This window comes from Hyla sarda, chromosome 2, assembly GCF_029499605.1.
Source record: "Hyla sarda isolate aHylSar1 chromosome 2, aHylSar1.hap1, whole genome shotgun sequence".
Taxonomy (NCBI): Eukaryota; Metazoa; Chordata; class Amphibia; order Anura; family Hylidae; genus Hyla; species Hyla sarda.
In genome coordinates this window covers 22,093,386-22,119,818 of record NC_079190.1, presented here as the reverse complement: position 1 = coordinate 22,119,818, position 26,433 = coordinate 22,093,386, and the positions used below count along the sequence as shown (strand labels likewise).

Below are 26,433 nucleotides of genomic sequence, written 5' to 3'. Positions count from 1 at the left end.
TATAGACATGACGTGGCAGAGCAGCTGTGGGGTCAAGTATGGGACACGGCCTACTTCTTAATTTGTCACTACCTCTGATGACCTGGTGTATCCATTTATTAGATGTTTATGTAATACTATATTTACATGGTTACTGTGATTTAGCATGTGATATGTACAGGAGAGAAAAAGACTGTGTACCTGTAAGCTGTGTGTATTCTCCAGAGGAATCGCACTGTCCCTGAAAGGAAAAGCCAGCCTGCTATCTCATCTAAGCAGCAGCAGTTTCAGTGTTTTGTGTAAACCCTTTCCTTGCCTTCCATATCTAACTTACTCATACCCCTTCCCTTTAGTCTGCGGCATTGCCTTTAAAGTGTAACCATTCCTTGCTGTGCTGCTACTGTTTTTTTTCCTTTCTGCTTATATATCATCTTGGAAAGCCATTGCATCAGTAATCCTTCTCCTTTAACATACCATCTATAGTAGTGTTCTGTGTATATCATAGGTCAAAATGTCCATAGAGGAAGGTTAAGACCTGGTAGGTTTGAGCTGCAGTTCTGGCTGTGGCTGCTTCTCATCTCAGTCTCTCTAGCACTCAAATCCGAACAGCCCTTTACTATAGGGCTTCATCCCTAGTAAACAGCAAAGGACGCCTCTCCTGAGAACACCTTGGATTAAGGAAACCCGTAGTGGACTAGGGGTGTGGACTGGAGCACTCCCACTTCCAACCTGTCCTCCAGTCAAAGAAATCCAGCCCATGTAACTTAAACAAAAGAGCCCTAGTAGACTATGCTCTGCTAAAGTGGCATAACCTTCTGGATTTCCTTTATCGTACCTGGCTGAGGAAACCAGATGAAATATACACCCTATCGCCCACTCTTCCATACACTTTACCACAATACTCAGGTCTGATAAAATCTCTATCTACAATATATCAAAACTTTATTTTTATGACAATGCCCACTTAAAGGTCTGGTCTAAATTCTAATTTTTTGAAATTTGGTTAAGGATTTGATTTCATCTAGGGATCTGGTGTCTGAATTATAATTCAGGGGTGTGGTACGGAATCTGAATTATTTGCCAGACAGACAAGAACAACTCAATTTCAGCAGCTGATAATTATTGGAAGGGTTAAGATTTTTTAATAGAAGTAATTTACAAATCTGTTAAGAAAAAAAGTTTTTTTTCCGGAATACTCTAGCCGCCCCCCCCCCCCCCCCCCCCCCCCCCCCGGTGGTTTATCAGAGTATTTTAGTTCCTAAAAAATTCCTCCAAGAAGATCCCAAAAAGTTTAGCTCTGGTTAAATTTTTGCATTCATTTCTAGATTTAGTCTTCCTATAAGAGGCGAGCCAAAACTTCCTTTACTTTGGGATATCAGAACTGACTGCGAAAACCTTGCACGGTGGATTGGTAATAATTTACCCTTCGCTCCAACCAGTTCCAGTGTCAGTAAATTAAATGCATATTTCCCCGCAACAAACATGCGACATAAATGCAGAGTGACACAAACAATTACCATAGTGGTAAACTGGCTGCGGGCGCTAATACAACCCAAATGAATCCAGTTACGGCAAAAAAACTTGGCAACCACAAAGGAACTTTCAACTTCACAGTTATATAAATTTAAATTTAAATATAAATTTATAATAACAAATGGACATGAAAAATTCTAATTCTAATTGATTTACAGCTAAAATAAAAGCGTTATTATTATTATTATTATTATTATTATCATCCTTATTATTTGATATGACATGTTGTGTATATTGCTACAAAATATATGTATAGTTAATAGATCAATATTTTACTGCTTTTTAATTAGTATTTGTTTCTGAATGTAGTGTCATTTTTTTTATACTTTACGTTATATGAGGTTTCCTACTCCAGTCATATCCAAAGCTGTATATACAATTCTGTTCATTGTGTTGTTAAACTCGTAACAACCTAGCTCAGATCATACAACGCAGTGTTTCTCAACCAGGGTTTCATCAGCTGTTTCAAAAGAGAGCCTGTGAGTACTGCTTCTTCACCTACTTACTGAGAAAGTCTATGAGTCCTGCTCCTGCAGGGCACTAACATACTACTCCTGCTAAGTCATAAAAAAAAGTCCTGCTCCCCTACTCCCTCTCATAGAGAAAAAGCCTGCGAGACCTACTCTACTCACCCACTCATAGAAAAAAGCCTGCGAGTCCTGCTTCCCCCCACCCACTCATAAAAAAAGCCTGTGAGTCCTGCTTCCCCCCACCCACTCATAAAAAAAGCCTGTGAGTCTTGCTTCCCCACCCACTCATAGAAAAAAGCCTGCGAGTCCTGCTTCCCCCCACCCACTCATAAAAAAAGCCTGTGAGTCCTGCTTCCACACCCACTCATAGAAAAAAGCCTGCGAGTCCTGCTTTCCCCCACCCACTCATAAAAAAAGCCTGTGAGGCCTGCTTCCCCCACCCACTCATAGAAAATGCCTGTGACTCCTGCTTCCCCCCTCTCATAATGATAGCCAGTGAGTCCTGCTCCCGCCTCTCATAAAGAAAGCCTGTGAGTCCTGCTTCCCCCTCTCATAAAGAAAGCCTGTTAGTCCTGCTTCCCCCCTCTCATAAAGAAAGCCTGTGAGTCCTGCTTCTTTCTTCCACTCAAAGAGAAAGCCTGTGAGTTCTGAGTCCGGCTTCTCCCTCCCCACTAATAGGAAAGCCTGTGAGTCCTTCTTCCCTCGCCCACTCATACATAAAGCCTGTGAGTCCTTCTTCCCCCACCCACTCATACAGAAAGCCTATGAGTCCTTCTTACCCCCGCCCACTTATACAGAAAGCCTATGAGTCCTGCTTCCCCACCCACTCATACAGAAAGTCTGTGAGTCCTAATTCTTCCTACACTCATAAAGAAAGCCTGCGAGTCCTGCTTCCACTGCCCACTCATAGAGAAAGCCTGTGTGTAATGTTCATTTATTTGTTTTTGTATTTTTCTGTTTAGGTGTGTATTCACACACTACTTTGTTCTGAGCAATTTACTATTCTCCCTGGATTGGGAATAGTTAATGCTCAGAACCAATGAGAACTTTGGTGTATCTATTTTAACAAGAGTTCTTCTGCATTCTAGCTGCTGGTTATTTTGTGTAATAATGCTACTATGATGTATGTCTGTGCAATATACTTCCAAGTCTGCTTAAGCATGCACTTTGTATTTATCTTGCGATATTTTATCTGAGTTTTAGCCAAGGTTAAATAGTCTTGTTTATTGTAGATTTTAGTCTGTGTCACATTTGTTGGTTTTTAGGATGTATGTCTGTTCTCCTTAGTCTGTGTTCACACTGTGAGAATTCTGTCCTGCTCCTCCACATAGTGGAGTTTGGTTTTTAATTTATCCTGTCTTGTATCTTGAAATATATCCTGTTTTTCTTATTGAGAAATATCCTGTCTAGTATCTTGACCAGTGTTCCTCTATGTTGTAGAGTTTGGTTTTCTTGTATCCATTTTTATGAAATTCATGTTTGTCATGTTAACAGTGTCCTATGTTACCTGATCAGTGTAGTGTTTTTGCATTCAATTCTTCCATTCATCCCCTGCATTTCTTAGATTCTGCTGTATACTTGTTGCATACCTAGTCCTGTTCATTTTATTATGTCTGCCGTTTATCTAATATCTGCTTTATGAACTGTTTGTTAATTCACTATATTCTGACCTGTTTGTGTATTTGTATCCTGTCTGGTATATCTGGTTGTCTGGTAATTTTCCTGTTCTGCACTTTAGCGCAGTGAGGGACCGGCTCCAAGTTGTCGATTCACCGCTTAGGGTTTTTGGGCAAGTAAGCAGGGAGAGTGTTTTTAGGGTCAGTTTAGGGCTCACTTTACCTGTCCCCCCCAGTTGTTCATGACACAGTAAGTCCCGATTCTTTCCTACACTCATTAAGAAAGCCTGTGAGTCCTTCTTGCCCCGTCCACTCATACAGAAAGCCTGTGAGTCCTGCTTCCCCTGAGTCCTGTCCGCTTTCCTTATTGACACATAGAAAAAAGTCTGTGAGTTCTGCTTCATCCACCCTCTTAAAGAGAAAGAGTGTAAGTACTGTTTTACTGACTACTCATAGAAAAAGCTTGTCCTGTGTTCCCACCTACTCATATAGAAAGCCTGTGAGTCCTGATTCCTCCACCCCCTCACAGAGAGAGCCTGAGCGTCCTGCTTCCTCCACCCATTCATAGAGAAAGCCTGTGAGTCCTGATTCCTCCACCCATTCATAGAGAAAGCCTGTGAGTCCTGATTCCTCCACCCATTCATAGAGAAAGCCTGAGAGTCCCGCTTCCTCCACCCATTCATAGAGAAAGCCTGTGAGTCCTGATTCCTCCACCCATTCATAGAGAAAGCCTGAGAGTCCCGCTTCCTCCACCCATTCATAAAGAAAGCCTGTGAGTCCTGATTCCTCCACCCCCTCATAGAGAGAGCCTGAGAGTCCGGCTTCCTCCACCCATTTATAGAGAAAGCCTATGAGTCCTGCTTCTCCAACGACTCAGTGAGAAAGCCTGAGAGTCCTGATTCCATGCACAAGATGCAAATATATTTATTTAGTAATTCTTCTCTACTGTATTGGAAAAATTGCTAAGGAAGTTTTGCATTAATTTCTCAAAGCTTCAACGACGTCTCAGTAGAACAATCCTTGTCATCACCTACTGTACTGTGTACAAAAGCTGTGACCTGCAGCAAATGTTTAATTTCCTGCAGCACCCCCACAGGAGAAATGAAACACTACATGGTGCCCACAAACACGAAAGGGCTATCTGTGTAACACACAGACATGCTGGGTCCTCCAGAGTGAGAGATGCTCTTTGTAACTGTTCTCATGTTTGCTTAGATGAAGATCCTAAGGGTACGTTCACACGGGCGGATTACCTTCAGAATTTCCGCAGCGTATTTGCTGCGGAAAATCCACAACGGATTTTGCTACCACTGACTTCAATGGGCCAGCAGAAAATCCTTCGGATCCATTGAAGTTAATGGTAGCAAAATCCGCTGCAGATTTTCCACAGCAAATGCGCAATGAAAATTCCGCAGCAAATGTCTGTGTGTGAACGTACCCTTATAGAGTATTTGCAAGAGTTTCCAGAATCACAAATTCCTGAATTCCCTTCAAAGTCAAAGGTAACTTCTTAAAAACTTCTTCATTCACACTGTAATAATGTACACCTCAATAGGACGCAAATAGAAGACCATCAATTGTAAGAAAAAGAATGCAATAGTCACTTACCCGTTCCAATGTTATTTCTTCAAACTCATATTCAATTTCTGACCCATTAATCTAAAAAACAAAAATAAAAAGGCCAATAATAATTCCATTATTGTAGAGTAAATCCAATCATAACAGATCATAAGACATATTAATGGCCATATTACTGTATCTATACATATCACTACTAGTGGACACATTCATGGATATATCATGCATTTGGAAACTTTTCAAATTTTGTTAAGGTTAAAGGGGTATTCTAGGAAAAACTTTTTTTTTTTTTTTACATCAACTGGCTCCAGAAAGTTAAACAGATTTGTAAATTACTTCTATTAAAAAATCGTAATCCTTCCAATAATTAACAGCTGCTGAAGTTGAGTTGTTCTTTTCTGTCTGGCAACAGTGCTCTCTGCTGACATCTCTGTTTGTCCCGGAAACTGCACAGAGTAGAAGAGGTTTGCTATGGGGATTTGCTTCTACTCTGGACAGTTCCCGAGACAGGTGTCATCAGAGAGTACTTAGACAGAAAAGAACAACTCAACTTCAGCAGCTCATAAGTACTGAAAGGATTAAGATTTTTTAATAGAAGTAATTTATAAATCTGTTTAATTTTCTGGGGCCAGTTGATTATATATATATATATATATATATATATATATATATATATATACACATTTTTTCCTGCCTGAATAACCCCTTTAAGGTAAAAGAAACACTCGGCTGTCCAGGCATTCTGGGAGTTGTAGTTTTGCAACAGCTGGAGACACACTGTTTGGAAAACACTGCTGCGGATCATCTCCTTCACAGACTGTCTCCTCCCTTCTACATTGCCTGGAACTTTAAAAGTAACCTCATAGACAGAAGATTTACTTATTTACGGCTCCCACAGGAAACAATGGCAAATGCCCATTAGCGACAGCAAAAACAAAGTGAGTTTATCAATTATTCATCTCATCTGCTGCAAGCGCGATATTGGCAAAAAGTCTACGTATGCTAACTGCTTACAGTCTATCGATCGCTGAAAAGACAGGAGCCTTTACAGGAGATATCTGATAGTGATAATCCCTATGCTAAAGTGGTCTTTCCCAACCAGTGTGCCTCCAGCTGTTGCAAAACTACAACTCCCAGCATGCCCGGACAGCCAGGATTTGTAGTTTTGCAACAGCTGGAGGCTCCCTGGTTGGGAAACTCTGTACTAGCTATCCGTGCTTATATACATAGGCATCACACTTGGACAGGATATTAATGTATATGTGCCAGAGATGAAACAATCATGGTGTTAAGGCATAGACAATCTGCAGATACACTTGATTTATCGATCAGCCTGAGACACTGTAAGGAATCTGGCACATCTGAATTCAACTAATTTAAAGGACATTAGTGTCCTGATCCTTATATACGAGAATATAACTACTGTAGTACTGCTCCTATTTACAAGAATATAACTACTATAATACTGCTCCTATATACAAGAATATAACTACTATAATACTGCTCCTATATACAATATAATTACTATAATACTGCTCCTATATACAAGAATATAACTACTATAATACTGCTCCTATATACAAGAATATAACTACTATAATACTGCCTCCTATATACAAGAATATAACTACTATAATACTGCCTCCTATATACAAGAATATAACTACTATAATACTGCTCCTATATACAAGAATATAACTACTATAATACTGCCTCCTATATACAAGAATATAACTACTATACTACTGCTCCTATATACAAGAATATAACTACTATAATACTGCCTTCTATATACAAGAATATAACTACTATAATACTGCTCCTATATACAAGAATATAACTACTATAATACTGCCTCCTATATACAAGAATATAACTACTATAATACTGCTCCTATATACAAGAATATAACTACTATAACACTGCCTCCTAAATACAAGAATATAACTACTATAATACTGCTCCTATATACAAGAATATAACTACTATAATACTGCTCCTATATACAAGAATATAACTACTGTAGTACTGCTCCTATATACAAGAATATAACTACTATAATACTGGTCCTATATACAAGAATATAACTACTATAATACTGCTCCTATATACAAGAATATAACTACTATAATACTGCCTCCTATATACAAGAATATAACTACTATAATACTGCTCCTATATACAAGAATATAACTACTATAATACTGCCTCCTATATACAAGAATATAACTACTATAATACTGCTCCTATATACAAGAATATAACTACTATAATACTGCCTCCTATATACAAGAATATAACTACTATAATACTGCTCCTATATACAAGAATATAACTACTATAATACTGCTCCTATATACAAGAATATAACTACTGTAGTACTGCTCCTATATACAAGAATATAACTACTATAATACTGGTCCTATATACAAGAATATAACTACTATAATACTGCTCCTATATACAAGAATATAACTACTATTATACTGCTCCTATATACAAGAATATAACTACTATAATACTGCTCCTATAAACAAGAATATAACTACTATAATACTGTCTCCTATATACAAGAATATAACTACTATAATACTGCTCCTATATACAAGAATATAACTACTATTATGCTGTTCCTATATACAAGAATATAACTACTATAATACTGCTCCTATATACAAGAATATAACTACTATAATACTGCTCCTATATATAAGAATATAACTACTATAATATTGCTACAATATACAAGAATATAACTACTATTATACTGCTCCTATATACAAGAATATAACTGCTATAATACTGCTTCTATATACAAGAATCTAACTACTATAATACTGCTCCTATATACAAGAATATAACTACTATAATACTGCTCCTATATACAAGAATATAACTACTATAATACTGCCCCTATATAGAAGAATATAACTACTATAATACTGCCTCCTATATACAAGAATGTAACTACTATTATACTGCTCCTATATACAAGAATATAACTGCTATAATACTGCCTCCTATATACAAGAATGTAACTACTATAATACTGCTCCTATATACAAGAATATAACTACTATTATACTGCTCCTATATACAAGAATATAACTGCTATAATACTGCTCCTATATACAAGAATATAACTACTATTATACTGCTCCTATATACAAGAATATAACTGCTATAATACTGCTTCTATATACAAGAATATAACTACTATAATACTGCTCCTATATACAAGAATATAACTACTATAATACTGCTCCTATATACAAGAATATAACTACTATAATACTGCCCCTATATAAAAGAATATAACTACTATAATACTGCTCCTATGTACAAGAATATAACTACTGTAATACTGCTCCTATATACAAGAATATAACTACTATAATACTGCTCCTATATACAAGAATATAACTACTATAATAATGCCTCCTATATACAAGAATATAACTACTATAATACTGCTCCTATATACAAGAATATAATTACTATAATACTGCTCCTATATACAAGAATATAACTACTATAATACTGGTCCTATATACAAGAATATAACTACTATAATACTGCTCCTATATACAAGAATATAACTACTATTATACTGCTCCTATATACAAGAATATAACTACTATAATACTGCTCCTATATACAAGAATATAACTACTATAATACTGTCTCCTATATACAAGAATATAACTACTATAATACTGCTCCTAGATACAAGAATATAACTACTATTATGCTGTTCCTATATACAAGAATATATCTACTATAATACTGCTCCTATATACAAGAATATAACTACTATAATACTGTCTCCTATATAGAAGAATATAACTACTATAATACTGCTCCTATATAGAAGAATATAACTACTATAATATTGCTACAATATACAAGAATATAACTAATATTATACTGCTCCTATATACAAGAATATAACTGCTATAATACTGCTTCTATATACAAGAATATAACTACTATAATACTGCTCCTATATACAAGAATATAACTACTATAATACTGCTCCTATATACAAGAATATAACTACTATAATACTGCCCCTATATACAAGAATATAACTACTATAATACTGCCTCCTATATACAAGAATGTAACTACTATTATACTGCTCCTATATACAAGAATATAACTGCTATAATACTGCCTCCTATATACAAGAATGTAACTACTATAATACTGCTCCTATATACAAGAATATAACTACTATTATACTGCTCCTATATACAAGAATATAACTGCTATAATACTGCTCCTATATACAAGAATATAACTACTATTATACTGCTCCTATATACAAGAATATAACTGCTATAATACTGCTTCTATATACAAGAATATAACTACTATAATACTGCCCCTATATACAAGAATATAACTACTATAAAAATCCGAGTGAAGAGAGGTGAGTGGCAGCAGGGACTGGACTCCCTAAGTAACAACCATTTAAGAACAATTCGTGGAGGTGTAATCTTGGAGCTTCAGGTATAAGTAATCCCTGGGGGTGCAGGTATAAATTCGGTAGTCCATCAATATGACAAAAAAGAAGAAAAATGAAGATACCGCACTCACCCACTGTATGTACTTGAAGATGTGGATTTATTCAGATCCTTGAAGATGGATCCATGAGGTGGAGGACATGGAGGGGGATGAACGCCAGGACTAGTTCCGCGCCGGACGGTGCTTCCTCTAACTGGGCTACCCAGTCAGAGGAAGCGCCGTCCGGCGCGAAACTAGTCCTGGCGTTCATCCCCCTCCATGTCCTCCACCTCATGGATCCATCTTCAAGGATCTGAATAAATCCACATCTTCAAGTACATACAGTGGGTGAGTGCGGTATCTTCATTTTTCTTCTTTTTTGTCATATAACTACTATAATACTGCCTTCTATATACAAAAATGTAACTACTATAATACTGCTCGTATATACAAGAATATAACTGCTATAATACTGCTTCTATATACAAGAATATAACTACTTTCCTCTTCGACCCTCTGGCAGCACAGAAGGGATATTCCTAGTTCGCCATCCCAAATCAAGACCATCCCCTAGAATAAAATTAACATAATTGCTGGGCTGGGCCAGAGGCTCCATATAGGTACCCAGCATACACTGCATCTTGTGTTTTTTTTAGTCCTCCTTCCAGATATGGATCATCCCTACCTCGGAGGATTTCTTAGCCTTGCGGGGTCTTGGCTACTACGTTTCCAGTGAGGGGTCTCTGGTGTAACCTATACCGGCGCGTTGTCCTGGTAAGGTTTAGTGGCTGGTGCGGGGTCTCTGGCTAAGTCAGTGCCAGTGAACTGGTAAGTAAGATGTAATCTTTAGGGGAACCATTGCGGGGTCTCTGGTTTCAATCCAGGATAGGGGGTCCTGGTTGTCTTAGTCACTGCGGGGCTGTGGCAGTTTTGTTAGCAGAGTAGTGCTAACCTCGGGTGTCGGTGCGGGGCACGGACTTCATGTATGGCAGCAGTTGTGGGGATCGGGACGAGGTCCTAGTCCCTAGGGCCGGTGGTTTGCTTGGGCCAGCATGCGATTATTGTTATCCTGCCTGTTTTTCTATGCGGAAGGAGCATCTTACCTCCAGTTGTTCTGCTGTTTCGGGCCGGCCTGCTGTGGTCCGGGCCGTGCGCATCTTCCCTGTTCAGTGCGCGCGCTTCCTGTGTAGGGGGAGTGTGCGCGCGTCTTCCTGTAAGCTGTGGGCTGGTGCGCGCGGCTCCAGCTGTTCTCTTGTGCCGCTGGATGGCGCGCGCTTGTGACGTCACCAAAGGGATCCTGCGCCCCGGGGGGTCGGCACATAGGCTTTATCAGCCCAGTTCCTGTGCTGCTCCGGTCTCTCTGAGCTGGGCAGCCGGGTTCTGGGTCTGATAAGGTAAGATAAAGGTCCAGGAGTTGCTTGTGGGTTCTTTTTCTTATAAATAAAGTATTCAGTGCAGGGATTGTGTGTTCTCTCCCCAAAATGTCGTCCGAAAAGAGTGCTGAATCAGGGAAAAGAACTTCCAAGGCAAAACATAGGTGCTGCGTATCCTGTGAGCAGCCGATGCCAGAGGACTGCCCATACGATGACTGCGATCGTTGTGCCTTTAAGAAGAAAGCAGCGGCAGTACCTAAAGTAAAGAAGTGTATCAGCTGCCTGCAAAATTTAAAAGATGGGTGGCCGTCAGATCTGTGTGAGGTCTGTTCACCCCCAGAAGAGTCATGTTCTCTGGCATCTGAGGCAAAAACCTTTTTTTCTTGGTTTCGTGACAACTTTGCGGAAGACACGGCCAAGGTTAAGAAGAAGAAGCACGCTAGGAAGGAGTCTTCTTCTTCTGAGTCTTCCTTAGAATCGCCTAGGCCTAGGCGTTCTGGTCATAGTAAAAGAAAAAGTAAGAAGCATGCAAAAAGAGTTTTATCATCCTCTGCTTCAGACTCAGCGTCTTCTATAGCAGGTCCATCTAGTAAGAGGAAGAGAAAGGCATATAAAAAAAAATATTCTTCATCCTCTTCCTCGTCCTCAGCTTCGGGATCTTCAGACTCTTCCTCTGAGGCTGAATTCGTGTCAGAAGATTTCTTCCTCTTCAAGAAAGAGAGCGCGGAAGCACTCATAAAGAAGGTAAAAGGTTCCATTGAGTCAGGAAGGCATGAGAAGTCTAGCCAGGATAAGGAGGCTTTATTCTACTTTCCTAAGAAAAAGGCAACCGTACTTCCCGGACACCAGGTGCTTGACAGCATTATGGAAAAGGAGTGGAAGAAGCCGGACAGAAGAATGGATCTCGGATCAAGATTCAAGGCTATGTACAGGCTGGATCCGGCAGTGTCCGAAGACTGGGACCAACCTGCTGGGGTGGATACGGCTATCGCTAGGGTATCTAAAAAGTATTTTTTCCCAGCAGATGAATCTATTCTACTAAAAGATCCAATGGATAAGAAGGTCGATATGTTCCTTAAAAGGTCTCATCTTAATCTGGCCGCTCTGAGTAAGGCTGCACTGTGGTCAGTTCCGGTGTCCAGGGCGCTAAGGCTGTGGCTAAGCCAATTGTCGCGTGACATCCAGTCGGGAGTCCCTAGACAGGACTTGGTTCACCAACTTTCGTCTATGAAATCCGCACGCAGGGCAATCTGGTTAAAACCATGGTCAGGAGATACGTCTTCTAAATCTCATTTTTGTGCGTTACCTTTCCAGCCAGGGAAGCTAATTGGAAAGCGATTGGACAAAGTACTGAAACGGAACAACAGAGATAAACAACTAGTGCTGCCGCATTCCTTTCGGAAATCATTCAGAAGATTTCGGGGACAGGGTCCCAGAACAGGATTTTGTAAAGGACAGTACAATAGAGATAAGAAGTTCCAGCCTAGATATCAGGACAAAAACAAGAAGAGACAAGGAGGAGCATCCAATGTCAAACCGGAGTTCTGACGCCAGGTCCGTGGATCTGGTGGGCGCAAGACTACTGAACTTTTCCAGAGAGTGGGAAAAGGTGACGTCAGATCCGTGGGTTCTTCAGATCATCCGCAAAGGATACGGTTTAGAATTTATGCATCAGCCAAGAGACAGATTCGTAAAGAATCAAGGGCAAGATCAGAGAGTCCTCTCTCTTCTAGCAGAGTTCCGGCAAAAGGGCGCGCTGGAACCTGTTCCCCCCGGACAAGAGTTTCAGGGAATATACTCTCATGTCTTCCCTGTGCCCAAGCCAGATGGCAGATGGCGTCTTATAATAGACCTGCACTTCCTCAACAAGCACCTTCAAAAGAACAAGTTCAAGATGGACAATATTCGATCTCTCTACAACATTGTCCAGAAAGGAGATGTCATGGTGTGTCTAGACCTGAGAGATGCGTATCTCCATGTACCCATCAGGGAACAGGACAGAAGATTCCTCAGGGTGGCACTCCAGACGCAGCAGCATGTTCTTCATTTTCAGTTTCGAGCTTTGCCATTTGGATTGACAGCAGCCCCAAGAGTATTTACAAAATTGGTGGTAGTCGTGGTAGCTTTTCTTCGTCTTCAGAAGATTCGGATTGTGCCGTATCTGGACGATTGGCTCATTATAGCCAGCAGCCCAGATGTCCTGCTAGAGCATCTCCAGATATGTCTTCAGTTACTGCAAGAAGTGGGGTTTTTGGCAAATTACCAAAAATCCAGATTAACATCAGCCCCTCGCATGCTATTTTTAGGGTTAATTGTGGATTTGGTGGAGATGAAGATTTTCCTGCCAGAAGAGAAAGTGTCACAGGTGAAGAAGTTGATTCTAGGTTTGTTTCACAGACCGAGGATCTCCATCAGAAAGGCCATGAGCATCCTGGGCATTCTGACGGCTTCCATAGAAGCAGTGCCGTGGGCAAGAGCCCACTTCAGAGAGTTCCAGGCGGAAATTCTAAAAGTTTGGAACAAGAACTGGACAGCTCTGGAATCATTCATCACAATATCTTATGGAGTGAGGCGGGGTCTTCTATGGTGGACCAAACAAGTCAATCTGTGCAAGGGCAAGTGCTTCCTTACAGGTCAGCAGATAGCTATCACTACAGATGCCTCTGCCATCGGATGGGGTGCCCATTTAGAGGACAACTGGATTCAGGGTTCATGGTCATCGGAAATGAGTGTAAAATCTTCAAATTTCCGAGAGCTTTTGGCCATACTCCTGGCCCTCCGTCACTTAGAGCACTATGTCGCAGGAAAATCGGTGCTGATAAGAACAGACAATGTGACTGCTGCATTCTATGTAAACAAGCAGGGAGGGACACGGTGTCTTCCCCTTCAAAAGCTTTGTGCCCAAATCATGGCTTGGGCAGAGCCAGTTGTGTTGGATCTCAAGGCGGTTCACATAAAGGGAACCTTGAATCAGCGAGCGGATCTGTTGAGCCGGGAAGAGCTCCTGCCTACAGAGTGGGCTCTGAATCCATTATATTTCAATAGCCTAGTGGACAGATGGGGAACCCCTAACATAGATCTCATGGCGACGCGTCAGAACCATCAGCTGAGCAGGTTCGGCTCGCTGAGGGCCTGGGAGCAGCCAGAAGTTCTCGATGCGTTCTCCATTCGGTGGAGCAAGAAATTTCTGTACATATTTCCGCCTCTGCCTGTTCTACCGAGGGTCCTCAGCAAGATCTTGAGAGAACGTCCTACGGTGATTCTAGTGACACCTTTTTGGCCCTGCAGGGCATGGTTTCCGGTGGTACTACAATTGGCAGACGGGAACTTCTTCAGATTTCCCGAGGTACCGGATCTTCTATCCTCACCCAGAGAGATTACACCTTACAGCATGGTACCTGAAAGGCAAAGATTAATTCAGCAGGGTTTCTCAGAGGAAGTTGTGAATACTCTCATGTCATCTAGAAGATCGTCCACCAACTTTGTTTACACTAGATTGTGGAGAAGATTTCAGAGTTGGCTAGCTGAGAAGAGCTGCCAGATCTCGGTCACGACCATTCTTCAGTTCCTTCAGGAAGGATATGAAAAAGGGTTAAAACACTTTAGAGGTGCACATGACGGCCATCAACGCAATGACGGATGGAAGATTTGCATCAGAATCGCTTGTCACCAGGTTTTTCAAGGCGCTTAACAAATTAAGACCCATCGTCCGTACCCCGGTAGCCTCCTTGGACTTGGTGTTGGTATTAAATGCTCTAACCAGAGCTCCCTTTGAGCCCATTGAAGAAGTGGAATTGAAGTGGCTGTCAATGAAGTTGCTGTTCCTTGTGGCTGTGACCTCAGCGAAAAGAGTGGGAGAACTCCAGGCTCTTTCTGCCAGGGAGCCCTATCTTAGGATCCTGCCAGAAGGAGTAAGATTGAGAACCTTACCTCTGTTCCGGCCGAAGGTGGCCAACACTACCAATATTAATAAGGAGGTGTTTCTGCCAGTTTTCTATCCAGAGCCGGAATCTGAAGAGCAACAGCGGTTGCATCGGCTGGATGTAAAGCGATCTTTATCCTGCTATCTTCAGAGGGTGCAGGAGTTTCGCAGAGAAGAAAATCTATTTGTTTTACCAGCAGGGATCAACAAGGGGAAGAAGGCCTCTAAGGATACTTTGGCCAGATGGATTCGGATGACCATCGTGGAGGCCTATGTTGGTGAAGGAAAGGAGCCTCCAGCACCCTTACGGGCCCACTCAACGCGTTCCACGTCCACCTCCTGGGCGGAGCGGGAGCAGGTGCCATTGATGGATATCTGTGCTGCGGCTTCTTGGTCCTCTTCCTCCACGTTTGTTAAGCACTACAGGCTGGATTTTCAGAACCCAAACCCAGCCTTCAGCACCGGAGTATTGTCTGCGGCATGTAGAGAATAATCCCCCCCTTTTGTTTCTATTTTAGATCCCTTCTGTGCTGCCAGAGGGACGAAGAGGAAAGAGGGTATTTTACTTACTGTAATTCTTCTTTCCTCGAATCGCGAAGGCAGCACAATACCCACCCAATAAATAAGTTTTGCGGTTTTTCGGTCTATTTTATTTACACAAGATGCAGTGTATGCTGGGTACCTATATGGAGCCTCTGGCCCAGCCCAGCAATTATGTTAATTTTATTCTAGGGGATGGTCCTGATTTGGGATGGCGAACTAGGAATATCCCTTCTGTGCTGCCTTCGGGACTCGAGGAAAGAAGAATTACGGTAAGTAAAATACCCTCTATAATACTGCTCCTATATACAAGAATATAACTACTATAATACTGCTCCTATATACAAGAATATAACTACTATAATACTGCTCCTATATACAAGAATATAACTACTATAATACTGCCCCTATATACAAGAATATAACTACTATAATACTGCTCCTATATACAAGAATATAACTACTATAATACTGCTCCTATGTACAAGAATATAACTACTATAATACTGCCTCCTATATAAAAGAATATAACTACTATAATACTGCCTACTATATACAAGAATATAACTACAATGATACTGCCTCTTATATACAAGAATATAACTACTATAATACTGCTCCTATATACAAGAATATAACTACTATAATACTGCCTCTTATATACAAGAATATAACTACTATAATACTGCTCCTATATACAAGAATATAACTACTATAATACTGCTCCTATATACAAGAATATAACTACTATAATACTGCTCCTATGTACAAGAATATAACTACTATAATACTGCTCCTATATACAAGAATATAACTACTATAATACAGCCTCCTATATATAAGAATATAACTACTATAATACTGCTCCCATTTTTGGAGATGCCGGGGATTGAGCCCGGGACCTCATACATGCGAAGCATGCGCTCTACCACTGAGCTACACCCCCATACTATAATACTGCCTCCTATATACAAGAATATAACTACTACAATACTGCTCCTATATACAAGAATATAACTACTATAATACTGCTCCTATATACAAGAATATAACTACTATAATACTGCTCCTATATACAAGAATATAACTGCTATAATACTGCTTCTATATACAAGAATATAACTACTATAATACTGCTGCTATATACAAGAATATAACTACTATAATACTGCTCCTATATACAAGAATATAACTACTATAATACTGCTCCTATATACAAGAATATAACTACTATAATACAGCCTCCTATATATAAGAATATAACTACTATAATACTGCCTCCTATATACAAGAATATAACTACTATAATACTGCTCCTATATACAAGAATATAACTACTATAATACAGCCTCCTATATATAAGAATATAACTACTATAATACTGCCTCCTATATACAAGAATATAACTACTACAATACTGCTCCTATATACAAGAATATAACTACTATAATACTGCTCCTATATACAAGAATATAACTACTATAATACTGCTCCTATATACAAGAATATAACTACTATAATACTGCTTCTATATACAAGAATATAACTGCTATAATACTGCTTCTATATACAAGAATATAACTACTATAATACTGCTGCTATATACAAGAATATAACTACTATAATACTGCCCCTATACATAAGAATATAACTGCTATAATCCTGCTTCTATATACAAGAATATAACTACTATAATACTGCTTCTATATACAAGAATATAACTACTATAATACTGCCCCTATATACAATAATATAACTACTATAATACTGTCCCATATGTACAAGACTATACCTGCTCTATTAATGTGAAAGATTTACATTTACCACTTAAAGAGTATAAAAAAACCTGCTTATATAACACTGACATACGGATGCTCTGTATTATTTTATTACCATAACAGTATAAGGATCAGGTGACTATAATAATAAAATGTCTTACCGTGTTTTCATGAAATGGGGTGTAGCTGACATAAGGGATTGTATCCAGAGTATCCGTATTGACAATGATTGGTGCAGGGCTGGCCTAGAAAAGAAGAAAGATCCATTAGATAAGGAGAAGATTTACAAAAACAAAGATAAACACGACACTTTAGGCTTTGTTCACACAGTGTATTTTATGCAAAAAAAAAATGCAACTGTAAAATTGTGAGAAACTTCTGTATCCGTATTTGCAAGGTGAATATGGTCTATGTAAGTCTAGATAGATAGATATGAGATAGATATGAGATAGATAGATATGAGATAGATAGATATGAGATAGATAGATATGAGATAGATAGATATGAGATAGATAGATAGATAGATATGAGATAGATAGATATGAGATAGATATGAGATAGATAGATATGAGATAGATAGATATGAGATAGATAGATAGATAGATATGAGATAGATAGATATGAGATAGATATGAGATAGATAGATATGAGATAGATATGAGATAGATAGATATGAGATAGATAGATATGAGATAGATAGATAGATAGATATGAGATAGATAGATAGATAGATATGAGATAGATAGATAGATATGAGATAGATAGATAGATAGATAGATAGATATGAGAAAGATAGATATGAGATAGATATGAGATAGATAGATAGATAGATATCAATGTAGAAGGTAGGCAGCACAACCACGTACTCTGCAAGTCTTGGGGTGCAGGCAAGGATAGCAGTCCCAATCGCAGACAGCTCAGATAATCCAAGATGCAGAAAATATAGCAGCACACCCAGTAGTAAAGTGCAAAAATCGGGATTTATTGACCCATATCAGATGCGACGTTTCGACGGCATCCCGCCATCTTTTTCAAGCATGATACACAGGTTACAACATCCGCATTATATCAGGTGTGTGATTAACAAACAATCAAGTATAAAAAGTGTTATAAACAGTGATCAAATATACAATCATGGGAGTAAAGTGTATACAAAATATAAAAAACGTAAGTGACAAAATCAATCAATCATAACATGAATATAGATTAGGTACAAAATATAAAAAATAAACATATATCAATATCCCTAGTTCAGAATCCACAGGTGCGCCAAATCAGCAGTGAATTAAAAACAATTAAAAACATGTATTCTACCTTGAGACAGATCCACAGACTCCTGCACGCCCATAGACGCCATAACGGCGTTGTATACTTCCGCATCGGTATCCGGCAGTCATGTGATCATCACCTGATCACATGCGTCACATGGGCTTCACCGGCTTCAGCCAGCCGGTTCGGCGCATGCGCACATATTGTGGTATAACGTGCATAGTGTTAAAAATTAATATGAAGATTCTAGAGGTAATGATTTGAAAGATCAATGTGCTAGATGCCTTAGGTGGGACTCCCGCCCATGTCATTGTACACACTGTTGTGAGCTCCTGCGTCCTCCCCAACATTGCGGAAAACGCATGCGGACCGCAGCACAGTGTGTACAGAGGCATAACTGAGTAATGGAAAAAAAATTTTTTATTATTATAAAAGTGACCAAAAAAAAATGGATTTCCGACACGTCCCACCGGGAAAACGGTAGAACGTGGCGAAAGGAAAAAACAAAAAGTGATATGGTATTTAAAAAAATGTGAAAAGGAATAATAATAATAAAGTGCAAACATGTATAAAAATTATGGGGATATATAATAACCCAGTGTGCAAAGTATAAAAATTAACACAGTAATGATAGTGATAACGTGAAATTATAAAATTAATTAGTGATACTTAGAAATAATTTATTATAATCAAGACAGTGTTTCACTAGTGTGAAGCACGTATGATGAATCATAGATGCATAATGTGTCCAATAGTATAAAAATAGTGATCCCAACACAATTGTGTAGAAGATCAAAAAAGAAAAAGGGTAACAAAATGGTGTTATATTTATCTAGAATTTATAGTAAATTTTTGGATGTCTCCTCTGACCAACGGTCAGAGGACATATATCTATATGGTATACAGTAGTAGAGTAAATCTAACATCACCAATTTGAAACAATAATTGACTAGAGAAACAGTTATAGCTGGGCAGGAGAATAGTTGGATTTGTCTCTTCGGTATCGTATTGCTTGAAATCTAAAAAGAAAGAGAGAATAGTATAAGTGTCAAAGACACACAAGTATTTAAATACATAGTATACCGTTTAGGAATAAAATAAACCTGTGTACTATTCTCTGATGAGGAGCATGATTCTAGGCCCTGTAAATGGATGGTGTAATGGCAAAATCGACATTTAGACCCTTAGGGCGTAAAGATTCAAGTTCAAAAATCCAAAATAGTTCCCTTTTCTTTAGTAGACTGACCCTGTCTCCCCCGCGCTTAAGCAGTGGGACATGGTCAACCAAAATGTATCTCAAGTCGCCCTCTGTATGTCCCGCCTCAACAAAATGTTTCGACACCGGCAGATCCATCCGAGCTTTTCGGATGGAGTACCGGTGTTGGTTGAGGCGGGTACGGAAGTCGAGGGTTGTCTCTCCCACATACAGAAGGCGACAGGGGCAGGTCAAGATGTACACTACAAAACTCGAGGTGCATGTCAGGTAGTGGTTAATTTTGTACTCTCGATTGGTCTTAGGGTGTACAAATGTTGGTCCTTTAAGCATGCGGGGACAGTTAATACAGTTCCGGCATGGAAAGGAACCTCTTTGTTTAACTGTTAGATATCTCTGTTGTTCATTGGGTTTCAGAGACACATCAGTTTTAACCAATTTGTCTTTCAGACTAGGTGACTTACGGTAGGACATTAACGGGGGTACCCTAAAGTCGGGGACCGTCGGGTGATATTCACTCACTATGGACCAGTGTTTGCGGATGATATTCGCTATTCTGCCTGAGTAAGTATTGTAGGTAGATACAAAAGCCATTCTAGGTAAGCTAGCCTTTTTCTGTTTATTGTGTATCAGTTCCCGTCTCCCCATGGTTAGGACTTTCTCTTTGCTCTCCTGTAATAGATTACGGGGGTAACCCCTTTTAGTAAAGTTGGAAATCATTTTGTTCAATGCTGGTTCCAATTTGTCATCCATCCCTACCACACGGCGGACCCTCAACATCTGGCTTGATGGGAGGGACCGAACCATGGGGCGGGGATGGTGGCTGTCATATCGAACAATTGAGTTGCAATCGGTCGGTTTTGTGTATAAGTCGGTATTAAGACGATCTCCTTCAATTACGACTAGTGTATCTAAAAACTGTATTGCCGTCGAGGATGTAGTTAGCGTAAATTTAATGTGATCATTAACCTGGTTCAAAAAATTAAAAAAGTCATGTAACTGGGTATTGGTGCCCGTCCAGATGAGGAAGATGTCGTCGATGTAGCGCCACCACCCCAGCACATGGCTGAAGTGGTGGCACACATAGACGACATCTTCCTCCAGGGCCGCCATGAACACGTTGGCATACGTAGGTGCCACGTTCGTGCCCATGGCGGTCCCTGTCAACTGTAAATAAAAAGAATCATTGAACATAAAATAGTTATTTTTGAGTACCATCTCGAGTAATGTCAGAATAAATTTACTTTTTCCATCTGAAAAATCTTTTATAATGGCATTCCCCACTGCTGTCACACACCTGATATAATGCGGATGTTGTAACCTGTGTATCATGCTTGAAAAAGATGGCGGGATGCCGTCGAAACGTCGCATCTGATATGGGTCAATAAATCCCGATTTTTGCACTTTACTACTGGGTGTGCTGCTATATTTTCTGCATCTTAGATAGATAGATAGATAGATAGATAGGAGATAGAAAGATAGATAGATAGATACGAGATAGATAGATATGAGATAGATAGATAGATATGAGATAGATAGATATGAGATAGATAGACACATACATATGAGATAGATAGATATGAGATAGATAGGAGATAGATAGGAGATAGATAGATAGATATGAGATAGATAGATAGATAGATATGAGATAGATAGATAGATATGAGATAGATAGACATATAAATATGAGATAGATAGATACGTGTAGATAAATATCAGATAGACTGGACAGATAGGTTCAGACATTTTGACAGAATGTTCGGTCTGTTACCATAACAACCTGCATCATTTATCTACCCAAGCAGCACTAAATAAATTCCCTCAGAATATAACCCATATGTGCCCGAATTGATGTAACTCAACACACAGTAATATATAAAGCCAATCTCTATAATCTAGAGGTAATAATGACAGAACTGTAATACATCTTCATAAAAGGAAATAATAACAAACTATAAGAATTTCTCTTTGTCCAGCAGGCCACATGTCAGGGTGCTCTGGTGAAGTGCTGTAGTTATTTTCATGATATCTTACGGTTTGTATATATCATTCTTGTTCACACACAGTATTTTCATCCTCGTTTTAGTCACTATTTCTTGTTTATCATAACCAAGAGTGAAGATGGAAATGTTTGCATTATATTATCTTCTGTGCCGGTTCCACTCCTGGTTTGGGTAAACAAGAAATGGGGACCAAAATAAAGGCGAAAATACTGTGTGTGAACGTAGCCTTATAGCGCTCTGCACTGAGATAACTAAAAATCTTAAAGGGGTATTCCACTGGCCAGCGTTCGGAAAATTTAGTTCCGAACGCTTTGTGCGCGCTGCGAGGGGTCGGCCACACCCCCTCGTGATGTCATGCCCCCTCCCATAGACTTATATTGAGGGGGCGTGGCGTGACGTCATGAGCGGGCATTGCCGACCCCACAGCACGCACAAAGCGTTCAGAACTAAGGGGGAGATTTATCAAAATCTGTCCTGAGGAAAAGTTGCTGAGTTGCCCATAGCAACCAATCAGATCTCTTCTTTCACTTTTTAGAGGCCTTTTCAAAAATGAAAGAAGTGATCTGATTGGTTGCTATGGGCAACTGTGCAACTTTTCATCTAGACAGGTTTACACATTAAAGGGGTACTCAGCCCCTAGACATCTTATCCCCTATCCAATGGATAGGGGATACGATGTCAGATCGCCACGGTCCCGCTGCTGGGGAGCCCCCGGGATTGCAGCTGCGGCACCGCGCTGTCATTACTGCACAGAGCGAGTTCGCTCTGTGCGTAATGACGGGCGATACAGGGGACGGAGCAGCGTGATGTCATGGCTCCGCCCCTCATGACGTCACGGTCCACCCCCCCTCAATACGAGTCTGTGGGAGGGGGCGTGGTGGTCGTCACGCCCCTGCCATAGACTTGCATTAAGGGGGCGGGCCGTGATGTCACGAGGGGCGGAGCCATGACGTCACGCTGCTCCGTCCCCTGTATCGCCCGTCATTACGCACAGAGCGAACTCGCTCTGTGCAGTAATGACAGCGTGGTGCCGCAGCGGCAATCCCGGGGGCTCCCCAGCAGCGGGACCGTGGCGATCTGACATCTTATCCCCTATCCTTTGGATAGGGGATAAGATGTCTAGTTGCGGAGTACACCTTTAAGCAGAGTCTTGGGGAAGATATATCAAAGCCTATCCAGATGAAAAGTTGCTGAGTTGCCTATAGCAACCAATCAGATCGCTTCTTTCATTTTTGAAAAGGCCTCTGAAAAATGAAAGAAGTGATCTGATTGGTTGCTATGGGCAACTCAGCAACTTTTCATCCGGACAGGTTTCGATAAATCTCCCCCTTTGAGTCTATTACAAATCAGATTGGAGATACACCAACCCCACCCCCAGGAGGCTACACCATAGTGCTTACCATTCTCTTGACTACAAGCTACGCCTCTGCCGACCCCCTCCCCCCCCGTCCGAATAATGGAACCCACTACCATATTTGGGAGCTTTCTCTTTTCACCACTAGAATACAGTCCAATCTATGGCATCGTGTTATAGAGAAGAAGGATCAGCGCAGAGATTCCTATATAGTTTTGTGTAGAAAGATTCAGTATACGATACTACAGATTGAGATCTCTGCCCATTCTCGTCTTAGGAGTCCTGTGGGTGGTTTCATTCAATGAGTAGCCCCACCCACTGGACTTCTTAACCCAGAAGGATCTTTTCCCACCAACCTACATATCAATCTGCTCAGCTCCTCCTGCTCTTTTACATGATGCTTGCAGGTAATATTGGTTGTACAAAGTGATACGTTCCCTTTCATACCAATACTGACACAAAAAAATCTTCAAATACAAAAAAATTCCAAAAAGATAAATTCGTTAAAATATTGCAAAGCATAAGAGCAAAACCCAAACTCCCACATTAAAGTAAACCACAATAACATTCAAGTGAAGAGTAATGAGGAGAAGCCAATGTGATCTCCGCACCTCTCGTAGTGAGTAGTAAATGTTTTATGCCGCTATAACGGAATGGTGTCATTGGCTTTAGTATCACATATACTGTAACAGCTTTAATTATAAAAAATAAACATAAACCGCACTTTATTACTCTTTATAATGGAGTTCTGCTCTCCACTGGTTTTATATTCAGTTTTAATCAAAGTATCTAGTGCTCTGCCAAATTATTACAAACTTGTAAAACAAAAATATTAAAGGGCGCCCCCTATGTGCAGTCTTCATATCGCAGTTAAAGTGTACCTGCCATTAAAAAAATATATATAAAAAAGTTTTAATATATCATGGAGACAAATTTAATATTTTGAGTGTTCGGGCTTTAACAGCCCCCTATATACCATAGGATAGGGGATAAGTGTCTGATCGTAGGCGATCTGACCACTGGGACCCCCCGCAATCTCTTGAACAGGGCCCTGGCTACTTACCAGTCCTGACGAAAGCCTCTTGCGCCGAAAAGCATCCTGTACCTGTACCATGATGTGATTTGAATAAACACTTCAGTAATTGCGTCTACTTGATGAGTGCCGGAATGACACTTATCAACCACCAACTTACCCGTTCTCGGCGCACTCTAGCCCCCAACTTTCTAGAGGAGAGCAAGTGATGGACTGCTCAGCCAATCAATGGCCACAGAAGTGTCCTGCCTCAGCCTGTGATTGGCTGAGTGGGCCATCACTTGCTCTCATCCAGGAAGTTGGGGGACACCGGGGCCCTGTACAGGAGATAACTGGGAGTCCGAGAACGGACACTTTTCCCCTATACTGCGGATAGAGGATAAGTGTCTGATAAGTTCAGTTTCCTGAGGTAACCCTAGGTAGTTGTTTTACCTATTAATAAAGGGGACTGTCAGCAGGACAATGCGCCATCCACAAGAGTTGTATAGTCATGAACTAGTTCCATGAGTTGTCCTTGCTCTCGCGTCGGGTGCAGCGCCAGAGACTCGTGACGTCACGGCCACGCCCCATTCGTGAAATCACGGTCACGCCCCCTCAATGCAAGTCTATGGGAGGGGGCGTGATGGTAGACACGCCCCCTCCCATGGACTTGCATTGAGGGGGCGTGGCCATGACGTCACGAGTGGGGAGTCGCCATGATGGCACGAGCGCTCTAAACGAATGCCCGGTGCAGCAGGGAGTTTGCGGGACCCCTGCAATCAGACATCTTATCCCCTATCCTTAGGATAGAGGATAAGATGTCTAGGGGCGGAGTACCCCTTTAACAGTCCCCAGATCTCAAATATTTGCACAGTTTTTTCAACACACTTTTTAATGTTTGTACTCCACCTTTTAAGTGGAGTTGTGGAAAAAAAGTGCAACTTTAAAAAAAAACTTGCATTTATTAAATGTGGCTAAAACTCACTCCACTTAAACCACACCCTTTTTCATATCCAAACTTTTTTTAGCCCAGAAAACTGAAAATCCCCCCTCTTATTGGTCTTCAAGTTGAGTCTTAGAGGGGTCTAGGTTTTTGTGTAGTTTTCAGAGCTAAGTTTCTATAACATCTGGGGCTATAGTTACAGAAGACTGATCGGAGCTACAGGTTTAGCAGCAGATGTTCCTATGAACTGAGAAGTCCAAGCAGCCACTTGAAAAATTAACTTTTTAAACTACAACTCTTAGTCCATTAGGGTTAACTTCATCAGGACCCTGTTGCTTTCATCTGATACCTGTAATGGCCTTCAGCCTAGACCACTTTACTTGGCTGACATCTCCATTCAGACCTGCATCCTGCAATAGGAATCTGCAGTTCAACCAACTCCAGGCAAGTCTATCCACCAAAATCCAACCAGTATGACCATCCTTCAGAGCAGAATAGAACCATGGAGTAGCGCTTGACCCATTGTGCCTCTTTTATAGGGCAATAACACCACGGCTGGAAAACGGTAGCGCCCGGTTTTGAAATTTCCCAACCAGATCCGAAAGCCGGATTTCTGACATGTGGTGTGAATGCCTCCTTACACTAGATGGGTAACAACCTGTAACAGCCTTAAAGGGGTACTCCACCCCTAGACATCTTATGTCTGATCGTGGGGGTCCCGCCGCTGAAGCTTAGAGCGTCGGGTGCCGCTTAGAGCATTGAGACTTGCATTGAGGGGGCATGGCCGTGACGTCATGAGCCTCCACCCCGCATCGCCAGTCAACCGGCACGGAGCGAAGTTCACTCAGGGCTCCGGATGTCTGGGGTTCCACAGCCGAGATCACGGGGGTCCCCAGCGGAGGATAGGGGATAAGATGTCTAGGGCGGAGTACCCCTTTAGAGACTGTAAGGTCTGTTCAAGATTTGTACCTCCATCCTGTGGAAAAAGTTACATTGGTAAAGTTACCAGTTTGTAATGCGACTCCTCCAGTCCGAGTGTCTTGGCTTCTGCCCGCATTTCACGGACACCAAGTACACCCCGAAACATCATCAGCCAGGGTGTGCCCGGGACAATCTCGCTACCAACACCCAGTGGGGACCCCTGCAGCCAACCCAGGGAAGCACCTGACTACGCCCTGGGAAAACCCTTGAGTGATCCATCACCATGACAAACATGCGGCGTACCACAAGGCCCAGCCACAACACAGATAACCAGAAAGTTCACTTTCTCCCTCTGGCTCCGATTTGTGCATTGTTACAGATCCAGCGGGCATGAGTTTGCAATTTGACTAAACTCAACCT

At 40.8% G+C, this 26,433-nt stretch overlaps 1 protein-coding gene and 1 non-coding gene across 16 annotated transcripts in view; both read right to left on the bottom strand.

The window, feature by feature from the left end:
- Window positions 1-26,433, bottom strand: part of DLG2 (discs large MAGUK scaffold protein 2) — a 1,357,480-nt gene that overhangs the window by 463,147 nt on the left and 867,900 nt on the right. For all 15 annotated transcript variants that reach the window (XM_056561360.1, XM_056561363.1, XM_056561361.1 and 12 more), the window contains 2 exons: window positions 17,460-17,543; window positions 5,207-5,257 (listed from right to left, as the gene is read on the bottom strand). In XM_056561360.1, coding sequence (XP_056417335.1) covers window positions 5,207-5,257; window positions 17,460-17,543 — 135 coding nt within the window. The remainder of the gene's footprint in view (window positions 1-5,206; window positions 5,258-17,459; window positions 17,544-26,433) is intronic.
- On the bottom strand, window positions 16,395-16,466 carry TRNAA-CGC (transfer RNA alanine (anticodon CGC)). The gene has a single exon. It is a non-coding gene; the product is annotated as a tRNA-Ala (tRNA).